Source organism: Rhinopithecus roxellana, chromosome 21 (genome assembly GCF_007565055.1).
Source record: "Rhinopithecus roxellana isolate Shanxi Qingling chromosome 21, ASM756505v1, whole genome shotgun sequence".
Taxonomy (NCBI): Eukaryota; Metazoa; Chordata; class Mammalia; order Primates; family Cercopithecidae; genus Rhinopithecus; species Rhinopithecus roxellana.
The window spans coordinates 39,257,452-39,270,931 of NC_044569.1; the positions used below are offsets into that span (position 1 = coordinate 39,257,452).

Here is a 13,480-nt window from a genome sequence, read left to right on the forward strand (position 1 = left end):
TCCTTTCCCCTGGGCCATTACGTAAAGGCGACTGCATTACAGCCCCACACCTCTTATCTGTGGCCCTAGTATCCTTTCTTTTAAAGACAGGGTCTCGCTCTGTTGCTCAGGCTGGAGGACAATGGTGCAATCACAGCTCACTGTGGCTTTGACCTCCTAGGGTCAATGGATCCTCCCACCTCAGCCTCCTGAGTAGCTGGGACTCCAGACAGGTGCACACCACCACACTCAGCTAATTTTTTGTAGAAATGAGGTCTCGCTATGTTGCCCAGGTTGGTCTTGAACTCCTGGGCTCAAGCGATCCACCTGTCTCGGCCTCTCAAAGTACAGGGATTACAGGCATGAGCCACAGTGTCTCGCCCAAATCCATAGTTCTAAACATGGAAAGTTTTGTGTACTTCATTTGGCAGGAAAGTCTAACCTGAACTGGCATGAGACTACCCACGATCCTTTTCACCCTGCTTGTATTTTGCTGCAGAAGCATCAGTTTGATGAGGGTGTTGCCCCAGGCCCCCAAATGGAACATGCACACATCACTTTCCTAACATCAGAACAATTCAGAATTCTGGGAAACACATCCGTTTCTAAGATTCTTTTTTTTTGTTGTTTGTTTTTGTTTGATTTTTTGAGACGGAGTCTCGCTCTGCCACCCAGGCTGGAGCTGCAGTGGCCGGATCTCAGCTCACTGCAAGCTCCGCCTCCTGGGTTTACGCCATTCTCCTGACTCAGCCTCCTGAGTAGCTGGGACTACAGGCGCCCACCACCACGCCCGGCTAGTTTTTTGTATTTTTAGTAGAGACGGGGTTTCACCGTGTTCGCCAGGATGGTCTTGATCTCCTGACCTTGTGATCCGCCCGTCTCGGCCTCCCAAAGTGCTGGGATTACAGGCTTGAGCCACCGCGCCCAGCCCGTTTCTAAGATTCTTGACTAACAGGTGGTGGCTTATGCTAATTTTCCTGACTGTGGCCTCACTTTCTTCCCAATAAATTTGTTTCAATCTGTTGATACTAAAGTTTTATTTCATGATGCCTGTAAGATAGCTGATTTTAACCAAAGGTAGCACACCAATTAAAGACAAGGTAAGTTTCATTTGCTGTCTAGCATCTCTAATTGGAAGACCACAGGGCATCTACCCAGGTTGGAGTTGTAATCATCTAGGGACGTCTACATCTGTCTACCTAGATCAGCCTGTCAGTTCCATCAAGGTCTGCATTTCAAATCCCTAAATAACACAGGTTCTTCCCCTTTTACAGAATTATGTTTTCAAACCAAAGTTCACACGCCGCCGGTGGGAAGAGGTTCAAATAGGGAATGTTGATACATATCAACATCTGAGACAAACCTGTTCACCACCACTTTCTCTCTCGCAGGCGCTGACATCACCCAGGGCTTGCGCTGCTGGGAGTGTTCAAAGGAAAACTTGAGAAACATTAAATTTAACAGAGTTTAACTGAGCAAAGAATGATTCAGGAATCAGGGAGCCCCTCAAACCACAACAGGCTCAGAGAGACTCCAGTGCCGCTGTGTGGCCAAAGACTTCCAGACAGAAAAAGGAGTGAGGCACAGAAGGCAGAGGTGAGGCCTGCAAACAGCAGGGCGGCTACAGCTCGCATGTGGCCTATTGAAACAGAGTTTGAAGAGCTGACCACCTGTGACTGGTTCAAGAGTAGGTTATACTCTGTCCACACATCCAGTTAGATTACAGATCACTACGTATGGAGAAACCTACAGGCTAAACTTAAGAGAATGTAAGAAGGTGGCTTCAGGCTACATTTGAGTAGTCTGTCCTTACAGTGTCAACGAGGGGTTCATGGGAATTCTTCATCATCCAGTGGCCTTGTAAATGTTGCCCATGCTTTTAGTTTTGTTACCTGGTTGTTCTGTCTTTATGGGATTGTGAGAAACTGAAAGACTGTGACTGCTGGTGCCATTTTCCCACAATCTCTACTTTTTTAAAAATCCCATAAACGCTCTCTCGTGAGCGCCGCACGTTTTCCCTTGCAGTCATGGGGGCAGGGGCTGGAGAAGGCAGCACAGATAGGCAAAAACCCGCAGCTACAAAAAATGCACTCCTAACAGCAAGTAATGGTGAGGGCTAAAAGGCACTGTGCCCATTCTGTGCCATTCTAATTACCAAATGTAAATGGTTTTGAGAAAACAATTTTTATCTGAGGAACGTGAGTCCTTTTAATTATCAGGCCGAGAGAGACATTCAAATGAGGTGACAATCACGCCCCACTACCCTTTGACCTGTGTTCATCTCTTTAAACTGCGACCAGTGGCAATAGCGCTACAAACAGCTATAAATTAACCTAATAACGCCACACTGGACACTACACCCACACTCAATAGCTTAACACAGAGTCAGTCACTAATCAATGTTATTTCTGTAAACCAGTGAAATTCCTGACAAACAAGTTCCTTTTAGTCGACTCTCTGGCTCCCTCTTTTGCCTTTAAAACCCACTGCTAACTGCTAATCGGAGTACACACTCAGGGTGCCTTGAATTTGTGCTCCTCAAGGGTGGCCTAAATAAACTCTCTACTTAAAGAAACTATGCCTCCGCTTCTTTTTTGGCCGACAATTTCCAAAATGTTTACTAAAATGAGAAAAGCCACCATATAAACGTGAGGGGAAAAGGCAAATACAGGATAATCTCAATTGTACATAACACTTATATATGTAAGAACAAAGATACACAGTAAAAAAAGAACTCGGGCACGTATTAAGGCTGAAAAAGTAAAAACAGTCCAGAGGGGCCTGGCTCAGTCCAGCCTCCCGCCTCGGCCTGCCGAGTAGCTGGGACCTCAGCCACCGCGCCCGGCTAAGTATTAATGAATCTATTTTAGAGATGGGGTCTTGCTATGTTGCCCAGGCTGGTCTCCAACTCCCAGGCTCAGGTGATCCGCCGGCATCAGCCTCCCAAAGTGCTGGGACTACAGGCTGGGCCGCCCGCCCGCCAGCTTAATTCACGTAAACTCCCGACAAACGTAGAAACTGGCTCTCCTTTAATAAGACACTTGCGGCTGCTGCTCATCAGGGTTCGCCCGGGGCCACTGGGACCACGCTCCGTGCCCGCCCTCCCGCTGCGGTCGCTCGGATTTTCTGAACCCACCAGGGGCTTCCGGGCGCCTTGCCCCAAGCGGGCCCACCGCCTGCGCGGGCCGAGGGCGGCGCACCTGCCCCTGCGCTGCCGCGTCGAAGGGAAGGTCGGAGGAAGAGAAGACCACAGCAGCTCCCGCGGCGTGGGGTCCGGGCTGGACACGAGGCGGGGCCACCCGGACGCCAACAGCCTCAGGTCTCCGTGCCCGCGGCGCGCACGGCATGCCAGGACCCGTAGTCTCGCGACATTGGGACTCGCAGTGCGCGACGGAAGTCGAGGAGAGCGGCTCGCGGTGCATGCCGGAACTCGTAGTCTCAGGAGGCTGGGTCTCCGCGTGTGACGGGGTAATAGGCTGCCCGCCTGCGTTGAACGCTGGGACTCGTAGTCCCGCCGTGCCCTGCCCGCGATGCACGCCGGGATACGAAGTTCCGAGCGCGCCAGGACCGTCACTGGGACCGGGGGACAGCGGGCCGCGCTGCATGCCACTGCTCCACGGTGCCGGCTCCCGAGGAAAAGTAGGGCGCAGGAACGCAGTACTCCGCGGCCGGCACGCAGGCTTGGTCCCAACACGGAGCCGGCTCCGACACTCGCGCGGCGCTCCTGTTTACACGCGCACGTACGCACGCACGCGGCGCCCTTGCCGTGACGTCACGCGCCCTCCAGGAAGTCGGCGCGGGCCAGGCGGCCGGTGGAAGCCGGTACCGAGAGGAACTACAGCGTCGCCGCCTGGGTCGTGCCGCCGCGGTGGGCGCTGCGCTCTGAGCGCAGCGCAGGCCCCGTAGCGACCGCCTGCCCGCCCTCTGTCCGCGATGGAGTTGCCGGCCGCGGGCCGCGTTTCCTCCGAGGGCGCCCCGACGGCGACCGTGGCCGAGGTGCGCTGCCCGGGGCCCGCGCCGCTGCGCCTGCTGGAGTGGAGGGTGGCGGCGGGCGCGGCCGTGCGCATCGGCTCGGTGCTGGCCGTGTTTGAGGCCGCCGCCTCCGCGCAGCCCGCTGGGGCCCCTCAGTCCCGGGCAGCCTCCGGGGGCTGCGTGCGCCCCGCGCGGCCGGAGCGCAGGCTGAGGTCGGAGCGCGCGGGCGTGGTGCGGGAGCTGTGCGCGCAGCCGGGCCAGGTGGTCGCTCCAGGGTGAGTGCGCCGGGCCGGGCGGGGCCGAGGGCGGGCGGCTCCGGGGAGGGGTCCTGGGGGACCGGCCGGGCTGGTGCGGCCGCGTGGGCAGGGGCGCCCAGGGGACGGGGAGATAAAGCGGGACGCGGGCACTGCGCTTTTCCCCTAAAACTGGATAGTCACCACCTGTGGTTTTACCAACGGGGAGCATTTTGAGATGAAAGGGTCCTGCGTAGCGACACGAAGTTACTGTTTGGGAAAGCGATGGTGTTTGTTTTTTCCTTCTGCAGTGATAGTCCCCGCCCCTTCCTTTAGCTCCACCTTTGTGACTTGGGAAAACTCATGGGTGGCTGTGAGCACAGGAGTCATCAGGCAGGCTCCAGACCTGTTATTGAAATATAAACTGTTGGGCGTGTGCACATCTTTAAATTTTTGTAAACTTTGTGAAACGCAGTTGTAAAACCTGGTGCAGCTCTGTTTCGTGGCTAAGGAACGGGCGGAACCCAGGCCTGCAGCGAAGGCAGTGGCCCCGTGGTTGACCACGGTGGGCATTGTTGCAGGCTCCTTCAGGTGATGCGGGCGTGTGACAGACTCCACAGCTGTCCGCAACTGTGCTCTGACTCCAGAACCCCTTCCGGGATGTGTTTCCGTGACACCGAAGCGTCCAGCCGTGTCTGAATCGACCCTTGTGTTCTGGGATGGGCAGGCACGTGGGCACGCGTGTGCGCCTGGCTGTGGTGGTTTTGATTGTCAGAACAGAAACTCCAGGGAGAGGGGGCACTCCAGCCTGCAGTGGGCCGGGCGTGAGCTCCGTTTGGGAATGATGCCGCTCCTTCTGGGGATGCCAGTCTCTCCCTCCTCGACAGCCGCCGTTCCTCGTCCCTGTGGCTTGCCCTGGCCCTGTGTTTGTTGAGGATCTGCTCAGCACCTGGTTCCGCAGGAATGAGGACTGGGACAGGAGTCTTCCCATCACAGCCCCAGAACGTCCTGGCTCCGCTTCGTTTGGAGACAGAGCCTGGGTCCTCGACCCTCTGCACGGGCACCCACTCCTTCCCCTGCGTGTTGGTGGGTGGGGCTGGGAGGTTGAGGGCCGTGCCTCCCAGGAAATGCCGGCACGGCTTCCTCAGTGGGCACTGGTCATACCTGCGAGGATTGTGGAGGCAGACCCCAGTGCTGGTGTGTTCCCGGGGCAGAAAACCCCAGGATGGAAGAGCCCTACTGAGGTTTCGTTCCGTTCCTCTGATTGTACAGAAAGGGCCACTTTGACCCAGACAGGTGAATAGCTTGGTTATGTGACTAGGTAGTGTTGAAACTCCATGTTCAGTCAGTCTAGTGAATAAAACAACCCAGTGCATCAATCAGCCGACTAATTAGTTTGATGGCAGGTTCCCAGCAGTCAGTACTGTTTTACAGGGAGGTGCTGTTTGAGATCTTGGGGTACCTCACAGCAGTGGTTCGTCACAGGGCCCTTTGAGACACTGATGTGATGTCATTTCTCCTCAGAGCGTCTGTGTGGCACTAGGTGTTCCTCTAGTTCTAGGAGGCTCGTCTGTCTGCCTCCAGTCCACTGGTGGCAGGTGAATCCCTGCCTTAGAGAAAGCCACAGGTGGTGTTACCTGGAATTTAAGATGCCTCCTTTCCCATTTCCGTGTACTCCTGTGGGTTTGTAGACAGGGGTTTTATGAGCATTCTGGGGAGTGTAGTGGTGTGACATCAGCATTTCCGGAGGTGTTCCTGCCCTTGCAGTGGGCATGGGTGCCATAGATCCAGGAAGGAGCGGCTGGGAAGGCTTTAGTCTGAAGCCCTGTGTGCGTGTGCCCTGGCAGTTCTGGTCGTCTGTTTGGAATCAGGTTCCTGCCTCGCGGTTGTTAGCTAGCTGAATTCAGGAGGTGCATTTGCCGCAGGAGTCCATGCTGCTGACGGCGGCTCCATTCGGTCCTGAGGACGCTGCCCTGGCTTGGCGGGCTGCCGTTGGGAGCCAGTATGTGTTGGCCTCCCCAAAATGCCTGCTGCACCTTTGTGGAACACAGTTGAAAATTACTAGATTAAGTCACTTGTTGACAGATTTTGTGAACAGGGTGGGGGTTACAAGTGCGTTTCTCTGGCAGCACGCCTGTGATGGGAGTAGCGCCCTGCAGTGTAGACTTGTGGTGGCTTTGCCGACATCTCTCTGTAGAGAGCTGCAGGTAGAAATCTCCACAGCTTTTGCCTAAAGCCCAACAGTGACGGATCTCTCCAGGACATGAGCTCCAGCTTTTGCTTAAAGCCCAACAGTGACGGATCTCTCCAGGACATGAGCTCCAGCTCAGCAGCTCTGTACCCTTTGCAGCTGACCCTCCAACAACCTGGTTTGGTCTGCGAGGGCCACCTTTATGTAGATGTTTTTCAGTAAATCGTCTGCTCTCCGCATCCGTGGGTTCCATGCCCGACACTGTTTACTGGGTGTGGAGCCCAGCCTGTTTATACAGAGGACTGACTTTCTGGATCCATGGGTTCTCCAGGCTGACTGCAGGACCTGAGTATCTGCAGAATCTGAAGGAGTCCTGGAGCCCGTCCCCCGTGGAGACTGAGGGACTGATGATATATGGAAGTCTTCCCGTAACAGATTGTGCCGCTTTTTGATGACGTGGAGAATATTGGGCGTAATTCCATCCTGATGTTGGAAGGTGATGGGCATGAGTTTAGTTCTCGTCCCCGCGATGCCTCTGGGACGTTGGTCGGTGAAAAGTATCTCCCTTCCTCCAGAGAACCTGAGTCACAGTACTTTCACTTGAAAGGTTTTTCCTGTGTTTTTCTTTTTTTCTCTGATTGCTGGTGTGGCCATTTCCAGCAGCAGCTCCATGGTTCTCTTCTGTGGTGTCATACCAGTTGGAGGCTGGAAGGTGAGGACATCAGGGAAGAGGAACTGCCTTAAACCGTCAGTAACTCTGCTCGCCAGCCCAGGTGTTTGACTTTTACTGAGCAAGTTTTCAGAATTGCACAGGGGCTGTTTTAGAATTGACTTATCTTGACCACCTCTAAAAGTTTTCTTGAAGTTACAGGTTCCTGAGATCTTTATCTGGGAGAGCAAGCATTTGGTTGAAGTTTGCTTTGAATGTTTGTAGACTGATTATTGTGTATTGATCCTTAGAGCACCCCTTTCAGGTTATGCAAATAACATGCACTTGTACAGACCAGCACGGCAGAATCCACAACTGCTTTTGAGGAGGCTCCGACCCTGGCTTCAGCTCATCTGTGTGTGAGGGCAGGGGAGGTCCGGAATCTGCTCCTGGACTTGTGCTGAAAAGAGTCTCCCACTTTTAACACGGACCCCCTGGCGCTGATGGAACCCCGTGGTTCCTGGTGAGAGAGAGCAGGTCCTGCCCAGCTGACGGGTCAGAAACGCAGGTGTCAGAAACGGGGTTTCGGGGTGGCTGCCTGAGGAATGCGCAGGCGATCTGACGGTGGAATTCTGGCTGGGGTGTCGGGGTGGCTGCCTGAGGAACGCGCAGGCGATCTGACGGTGGAGTTCTGGCTGGGGAGTCGGGGTGGCTGCCTGAGGAGCGCGCAGGCGATCTGACGGTGGAGTTCTGGCTGGGGTGTCCGGGTGGCTGCCTGAGGAACGCGCAGGCGATCTGATGGTGGAATTCTGGCTTGGGTGAAACCCTTGATATGGCCACACAGTTTTGGTCCCTCAAGGGCTTAGTGGTGCCTGCGTGCCCTGGTGGCTGCTTGGCCAGGGGCCTTTGGAGAAAGTCTTGGGAAATCAGGTTTCCCGAGGGTGCTGTTGAGGACATTGCCGACGGGCTGTGGAATTGGGGGGAGGACAGCGTGGCTCTCTGGAGGCTTGGTCTGGTCGCTGTGTTCGCCCCACAGGCGTTGTGAATTAGCTTCCCGCCCAGGATGGTTTTGGGACTGGGGGGTGCCTGCCCCATTATTGTTTCTTCATCTTGGTCCTTTCACAGGGCTTATAAACGTACTTATTTTTCAGCAATAACGGGAAGTATCTTTGAAAACATAGCATTAAATCTGCTACACTGGAGTTTGCAGAGAGCAGACAGCGGCAGCAGCCTGAGTGTGCTGAGCTCCAGCGTCCGCTCGTGTGCTGTCAGCTTAGTGAAGGTGGCTCCTGACCCTGCTGGCCACCAGCTGCTTGACAGTAACTTCTTTAGCTGAGACTGTGTTTGAGAAACTGAGAGGTGTGGTTGTTGCTTGTACACGAGCAGCCAGCATGCTCACAGTGCCGAGGAGCAGAGGACGTGCTGGTCCTGAGCGTAGATCAGAACGTCAGTCTAAACAGTTCTTTAAAGCACGGAATTTTAGCACAGAAGGAATCCCACGTGGGTATGTGTGAGTGAGTCTTGTGTCGCCTAGTGTTGGTTACTGAGGCAGAGCACAGTGAAGAGAGGTAATGGAACCTGTGGCCCTGTAAAACCTTCCTCTGTAAATAGCAGGTGTGAGTGAATCTGTGAAAAGCACCAGCACCAGCCAGGCAAGGTGGGTCCGTGCGCTTGTTGCCTTCATTGTTGTTATCAACAGCATTCATCCTAACCACATGAGTGGTTATTTTTAGACAAAGAACCATTCTAGGAACTTAAAAGTAGTGCATTTGGGTGAAGTTACAATAGTCACTAGATTGTTGTTCTGATCTTTAATAAGATGATATGTTTTTGTCAGGCTTCATCCTATCTGGCAGAAGAGCCTCCTCACTCTATAGGAAAGAAACTGAGGTTCCAAGAAGTTTGGACCTGCCCTGTCCCTTACGGGGTGTGAGGGTTCTGTTGAGGAGGACGGTGCAGGCACCTCGTGGTCTCTAGTCCTTGTTTCTTCGCAGTGCCCCTTATGGAGTTTGATGGCCCAGGTGAGGACGGTGCAGGCACCTCATGGTGTGCTTAGGGCCTTGAGAGAGCCTCTGTCCTTGGTCCTCCGCGTGCTGCTCTCTGTAGACCAGGTTTCAGCCATGGAGATTCCTAGTGTAGGGGGAGTAGCTAGCACAGTAGCGTTTAGTGGAGTACAGTTATTTTAATAGGAATTCTGACAGGTCACCATCTTTCAGAAACTTAAGTCTTTCTTTTCCTACACATTTCTTTGCTTTGGTTTTTTCCCACTCACTCACAGGGAGATATTTAAATCTCCAAAGAAAGGGGAAATTACCTAAAATAATCAGGGAGCCTGCGGTGACCAGTGAGAACTAACAAGTGGAGGCCATGTGCGAGGGTTGATGATGTCGACTGGCCTCACCTATGCCTTTAGCTGGTCTGCAGGAAGAGCTAAAGTCTGCATTGGCCAGTGCGGGGTGTGAGGGTGCTATAGAAGAGCAGGAGAAACATTGCTCTCTATCTATCTTTATTGCTTTGTAGATTTTAGAATAGGAATCTTTGAGAAATAGTAATGAAGTTAGAATAGGCTACTACCCAAGATTAGTTCCCCCACTTTATTCTGTGATTGGAGAGTAGAAGCTTCGGAAATTGTAAATGTGGTTCAGTCCTGCATGAACGTCGTCATCTGAGGGTCAGGTCCTGGAAATAAGGAGAGTTCGTTTTCATCCGGGTACCGAGAATCTTGATGAACTGGTAAGTCTTTTAGAATAATTTTATTATTAATAATTCTAATAATTAATTCCTTAGAATAATTTTATTCTTCCCTGTTGCTGCCTGCACTATTTAAAGAATGATGCTTTAGAAAAGATATCTGTGTCTGAAACGCGGGGGTTGCCGGTTTGCTGCCCGCTGAGCGTGGTAAGGTGCACTTCAGGTGCTTTGCTTTGTTTTTCCCACTTTTCACCTAACAGAAAACCACTGGGCCTTGTTCCTTCCTTGGTTGTGTTCATCTGTGATTTACGTTTGTCGTGATTTTTAGGTATCTCTGATCTAATCTTTTAGATAAAGGCCTTTGGAGCATGTCCGCCTGGAAATAGTTGGTAGGTTTCAGAAATGTTGTGTGTTCTCAGATTTGCCTCCATTTTCATGGTTCCTTTAAAGTTAGTTTTGAAGTGGGTTACATGAAATCATCTAGTATCTGGGTACAGAAGAATGGATGAATTCTCCGTTTTATGTGTATTTTAGAAGTGCACAAATATCAAAACTGAAATAAGTTCTTTGTCTCAGAAAAACTGCTGCTTATATTTCGTGGAGAAAGAATGTAGAGAGAATGGAACCGATGAGTTTCAAAGGATTCAGGTGATATTTTTTGAAGGATAAATATACCTTTTAAAGATTATGAAGAGATGGTCTTGATAGATTTTTAAATATATATTTAGCATCATATATGTAAAAAATTCCTTACAATTTTAAGAGGAACGGGAGCTAAAATTTAACTCATTTAATATTTGTAATATTTTTGAAGTAGCTTTTGAAAGAGTAGTTTTCCTATGGTGCTTTAAATGGTGAATAACGTTGGTGTCATACTGTTTTGGTGCATTTTTTGTGCTGTGAACTGGTGGGAATGACAGAGTTAGCGAGTCGGTACCCAGCATCGCGTTGACTTTCAGTTCGCTGGTGGTCCTGCTCCATGGCAGTTGGCTTTTTGTCCTGAGCATACCACCAGGGGGTTAAAGTGTTTTCACACTGGAAGCATTTGACACCATGGCTCCCTGGGGTCTGTTGAGGTTCTGAGGCAAGGACCTTCGTTGCAGGTCTGTTTAGCCAGCAGAGAGGGCAGTAGAGTCTGAATGTAGCCAGCAGAGAGGGCAGTAGGGTCTGAATGGTGTGGTGCACGTGGCACCACGTGGTTTTGAGCTGTGCTGGGAACTGGTTTTGTTGGGTGACTCGCTCTAGACCACAGTGGCAGTGTTGAAGCGTCCCAGCCGTGGCTCTGTGTGGATGTGTGCCACGCTGGGAATCAGGCTGGACGGCCCTTGTTTCTTCTTCACATTCCTCACACGTTGTGCTTTACAGCCACGGCTTCAGGAACCGCTGCCAGAGCCCCGCTGTGCAGGTTCTCCTGGAGGGCTGCGTCTGGGCTTTGGGCGACTAAACCAGGTGCAGAGTGTGAGCCACAGCTGACGACTGCACTGCTGTGTGCACAGCACTGGACTCCAGCCTGGGGCTGGTGCTGGAGCACCCTCCTACCCCTGTGGCTACAGAGGAGACAAAACAACAACACTTGTTCCTTTCAGGCTGTTTGTTTATTTCTTGTTTTGAGATGAACTTTCCCTCTTGTCACCCAGGCTGGAGTGCGGTGGCGCGATCTCAGCTCACTGCAAGCTCCGCCTCCCGGGTTCAAGCCATTCTCCTGCCTCAGCCTCCTGAGTAGCTGGGACTACAGGCGCCCGCCACCACATCCGGCTAATTGTTGTGGTTTTAGTAGAGACAGTGTTTCACCATGTTGGCCAGGCTGGTCTTAAACTCTTGGCCTCAGGTGATCCACCCGCCTCAGCCTCCTGAAGTATTGGGATTACAGGCGTGAGCCACCACACCTGGCTAATTTTTGTATTTTTGGTAGAGATGGTTTCACCATGTGGGCCAGGCTGGTCTGGAACTCCTGACCTCAGGTGATCCTGCCTCGGGCTCCTGAAGTGCTGGAATTACCGGCGTGAGCCACCACACCCAACCACTCGAGCTCTTTTGGGACATAATTTTTGACTTCAAAGTTGCAGTAACAGTGCACAGAATTCTCACACCAGCTTCACCCCAGATTCCGCGAATGTTAATGCTTTGCTGAGTTTGCTTATCTTTGCCCACGCACACGCACTTTTTTCTGGAGTTGGACAGTTAGTTGCAGGTGTGATGTCACTTCACCCCTAAATACTTCTGTTTCCTGAAAACAAAGACGTTCTCTTACATAATGGCCGTGCAGTTACCAAAATCAGAAATGAACGTCCACACAGTGCGGTTTCCTGCTCTACAGATTTCCCGGCAGTCCTTTTAAAGTCCTTTGTAACAAAAGCAAACCGTGAGCCCCACGTGGCGTCGCTGGTTGAACCCTCATGAGTCAGCTCCTCCGCCCGTCTTTCTTTCGGTGTCTATCATTGCCTGGTTTTGTAGGACGTCCCTCAGTTAGATCACAGCAATGCACTCTGATAAGACTGTCCCAGAGCCTGCGTTTGGTGAAGTTGGTGTCTGTTGCAAAAACTTACTACTTTTCCTGTTGTGATTCAGTAACTTGAAAGATATACTTTGTTGCTACATGAATACCTTACACTCTTACCAAGCTGACCCGCCTTGTGGGTATCTGTCAGTGATTCCTGCTGGAATCGCTTTATTTCTAGGATGATACTCCAGGGGTGGTGTTCTCAATTCCAGCATTTCTTCTCCATTTTTTGGTTGGCTTTCTGCCATAAGAACAAGTAAGGCCGGGCATAGTGGCTCATGCTGTAATCCCAGCATGAGCCGTTCACTTTGGGAGGTCAAGGTGAACGGATCACCTGAGGTCAGGAGTTTGAGACCAGCCTTGGCAACATGGTGAAACCCTATCTCTACTAAAAATACAAAAATAGTCAGGTGTGGTGGTGCTCACCTGCAGTCCCAGCTACTCAGGATACTGAAGCAGGGGAATCACTTGAACCCCAGAGGCAGAAGTTGCAGTGAGCCGAGATCACACCACTGCACTCCAAACTAGGTGACAGAGCGAAACTCGGTCTCAAAAAAAAAAAAAAGAACAAGTTATTAACATGCCTATTTAGCAGTGCAGGCTCATGGCGTCTTATTTTCTTTAATGGCTTATAATCTGTTATTGTTCTTATTTGCCTTGACACACAGTTTATCCCACCTGTGGCTGGCGGGATCCCCATGGTGCTGGTTCCCGGCGGCTGACACTGCCGCTTTGTGTGCGTAACAGATTCGTGGCTGCTGCTCTCCTGGCCACAGTCCTGGAATCAACCATTCTCTTAACAAGTCCTGCGTCCTCTTAGTGGAGAATGGCATTTGGAAACCCAAGGTCTAGGTGCAAAAAATACACTCTTCCCTCTAAATACATTTCTATACTCAGAATGTTGGAACTTAAGGAAGACCCTGGAGCCCTCCTGATCTGTAGAAGGAAGGGAGAAGGTTGGACCCACCTGGAGCTGATGCTCAGAGGTGATGGCGTCCATGGTCCAGGCCCAGCCCATAGTCCTCTCTGATGTACCTGTGCCCTCGGACCTCCCCTGGGAAAGCTGAGAGCCCAGAACCCCTGGAGAGTTGGGTACTTACTCTACTTGGGCATTTTGAGGAAGATAACTTGTTTAGAAATTGCATATCATGGCTTTCTCATGGATTTTCTTTAGGACAAACCAGAAAACATTTATTGGTGACTGATTTGACATTTTTGGGCTGAGCTCTTTGGTTGGGGTGTTTTTACGCTTGTGTATCCTGTAT

The 13,480-nt window shown here is 51.8% G+C and overlaps 2 protein-coding genes across 5 annotated transcripts in view; one reads left to right on the forward strand and one right to left on the reverse strand.

Moving 5' to 3' along the window:
- Positions 1 to 854: 854 nt before the first annotated feature.
- Positions 855 to 3,584, reverse strand: LOC115895451. The gene has a single exon (XM_030925716.1). It carries the CDS (start codon positions 3,582 to 3,584, stop codon positions 3,009 to 3,011), a length of 576 nt encoding a protein of 191 aa, XP_030781576.1. The 3' UTR covers positions 855 to 3,008.
- Positions 3,585 to 3,765: 181 nt separating this feature from the next.
- Positions 3,766 to 13,480, forward strand: part of CTDP1 (CTD phosphatase subunit 1) — a 71,998-nt gene continuing 62,283 nt past the window's right edge. For 2 of the 4 annotated variants that reach the window (XM_030925922.1, XM_030925921.1), the window contains exon 1: positions 3,772 to 4,226. In XM_030925922.1, coding sequence (XP_030781782.1) covers positions 3,913 to 4,226 — 314 coding nt within the window. In that variant the 5' untranslated portion in view covers positions 3,772 to 3,912. Of the gene's footprint in view, positions 4,227 to 13,480 lie in introns of all 4 variants that reach the window. The other 2 variants (XM_030925920.1, XM_030925923.1) reach the window with 2 other exon arrangements.